We start from the raw sequence: 2,280 nt of genomic DNA on the forward strand, positions 1-2,280 counted from the left end.
AAAAAGGCCGATCAACATTATTTCTGTTAGGTGATCAAACCTTGGTAACAGAGTTATTTTATCTGATCCAAAAACTACAAATGTAAGGTACTAACTCTATTTCTAAATGTAAGATGTTTTGGCAGTTTAAATAGAACTGCCGAAACATCTTATATTTAGGAACCAGTGGGTCTAGTATTTTTGAGCTGTTCTAAGTTCTATAATGGAGTTTAAGGAGACGAATCTTCAGGAATGGTTAAACTTGGCTCAAATTCCCATTTGTCATCACTTCACCCTGTACTTGTACAAAATGTCACTTCTTGTTAGACGTATAACAGAAAACTGCTTCCTCATATGAAAAAATAAATAGAGAATGGACTACCCTGAGTATGAGTAGCTTATTAGTGCCAAACCATTGGACATGAGAAACTAATTTAGGTGCTTTTCTGCCGTTGTCATATGTGATAACCATGAACTGCAAAGCTAGTTGTTCAAATATACTTTTATTTTAGGACTGATGGATTGCTTTGCTGGTTTCCACGATATCTTCGTATTTTTGTTATACTCTGAACTTCTATTGCTTTGTGATGGCCTTTGGTATTAGAGTAGTTCAGCAAGGATATGCATTACAATTTCTTACTCTGTTATACTATGAATCATATATCTTGTTTTGTAGACTTGCATGATGGAGGCTGCACAGTTTGGACCTTGGTCAGATCTTGTGCCGGAACTCTTGGGCCTTGTCCTGAAGCGCCTCCCTTCCTTAGCGGACCGTGTTCGCCTGAGGGCAGTCTGTCACCCATGGCGCTCTAATAGTATATCGAAGACCCTTCCCTTTCCATTCCCTTGGCTCACCCTCCCCGATGGAACCTTCCTAAGCATCCCAGGCAGTGAGGTTCACCGCATGCCTCTACCCGATGGTGCTCGTGGGCACGGCTCCGTTGACAACAGGCTATTCCTCATGAGCAGTGATGGTGCATGTTCATTGGTGAACCCTTTCTCCAAGACCACATTGGAGCTTCCTAATCTAGTCACTGTTTGGCAGAGCGAGATAGATAACCATGCTGAACTTGGTCATTTCCCAGCTGTTTCCTATAAGTTGGTGGCTCCCTCGTCCCTGGACGCATCACCAAAGTCCTTTGCTGCTGCGCTGATCATTGGCAATGGTTATTCTCTTGATCTTTGTATTATCCAACCACCTTCCGTCACTTACTCGTTCAGAGGCACAAGAACTGAGGACCCAACAATATTAGCGGACCTTGCGTTCTTCAATGGAAGGCTGTACGTGGTGTCTGAGTTTTTCAAGCTTTTCATCGTTGATTTCAGCGAGAACCTTGGTAGTAAGCCAAACATGGAATGCCTGATTGACTCTATGGGTGATTATCACAGAACGCCTCCATACCTGACTAAAAAGGAGTTCTATGGACTTTGGCAGCATTTAGTGGAGTGTGGTGGTAGGCTACTGATGGTGCAACGATTTACAAAGTCACAGGGTTTTAGGAATTCTCAAACTGTTGGATTTAATGTCCTTGAGGCAGACTTGCGCACTAACCCTGGTCAGTGGAGACTGGTGAGTGATTTGGGTGGCCATGCGCTCTTTCTTGGCAAGCAAAGCTCGAAGTCCCTGCCTGCTGGAGAAAGCAGTGGATCCCAGGAGGACTGCATCTACTTCATCTGCGACTATCCTTGTCCGGAGGCTTCTGCAGACCCTCTTCGTGATGCTGGCATATATAACGTGAGAAATGCGACGATTATGCCATTACTTTCAGGGAATCCTGCAGTACCGCAGCGCCAAGCCGGCCAGTGGGGCCTGACATGGTTTTTTCCTCCTGAAGCTGTATGATCAACCTCAGCAGGGCTTGCTAATCTTTGTGATCAACCAACCTGCCTCTGTTCTGCTCATCTTTATCCTACTAATAGTATGTTATCGTGTGCACTTTTATGTCCTTAGGTGACCTTTAATGGGATCATGTAATGTAATGCTTAAGTCTTTCGTTGTGGAAACTTGATGTTTTTTCTGTGTGGCTATGCTTTGAACAGTCTTGGGAGTTAATTATAGCTCTGCGCATATGTTTTTCTGCCATTGCGATAATTGCTTAATCATATTTTTATATTAGTATCATACCTACATGTGGTGAGTTATGGACTGCATGTGAAGAGAATTTCAAAACTAGGGTGGCATAGTGTGCACGCAGGTACAGAAGCATTGTTTTCATAAGTTTTCAGAAAGTGTATTTGCCCCTTTTCAGGAGGTTCGTGTCAGGAATTGCTATATGCCCTTCTGGCTATCTACTTCCTCTG

General features: G+C 43.5%; 1 protein-coding gene across 1 annotated transcript; it reads left to right on the plus strand.

The window, feature by feature from the left end:
- The first annotated feature begins 664 nt into the window (after nt 1-664).
- LOC141026806 (probable F-box protein At1g44080) lies at nt 665-1,822 on the plus strand. Its single transcript, XM_073503662.1, has one exon. The coding sequence runs from the start codon at nt 665-667 to the stop codon at nt 1,820-1,822; it is 1,158 nt and encodes a 385-aa protein (XP_073359763.1).
- The last annotated feature ends 458 nt before the right edge of the window (nt 1,823-2,280 follow it).

The sequence above is a fragment of the Aegilops tauschii genome, chromosome 7, assembly GCF_002575655.3.
Source record: "Aegilops tauschii subsp. strangulata cultivar AL8/78 chromosome 7, Aet v6.0, whole genome shotgun sequence".
In the NCBI taxonomy this organism is placed as follows: domain Eukaryota; kingdom Viridiplantae; phylum Streptophyta; class Magnoliopsida; order Poales; family Poaceae; genus Aegilops; species Aegilops tauschii.

Coding starts and splice junctions, on each gene's coding strand:
- LOC141026806 (XM_073503662.1), top strand. CDS start 665: ATGGAGGCTGCACAGTTTGGACCTTGGTCAGATCTTGTGCCGGAACTC.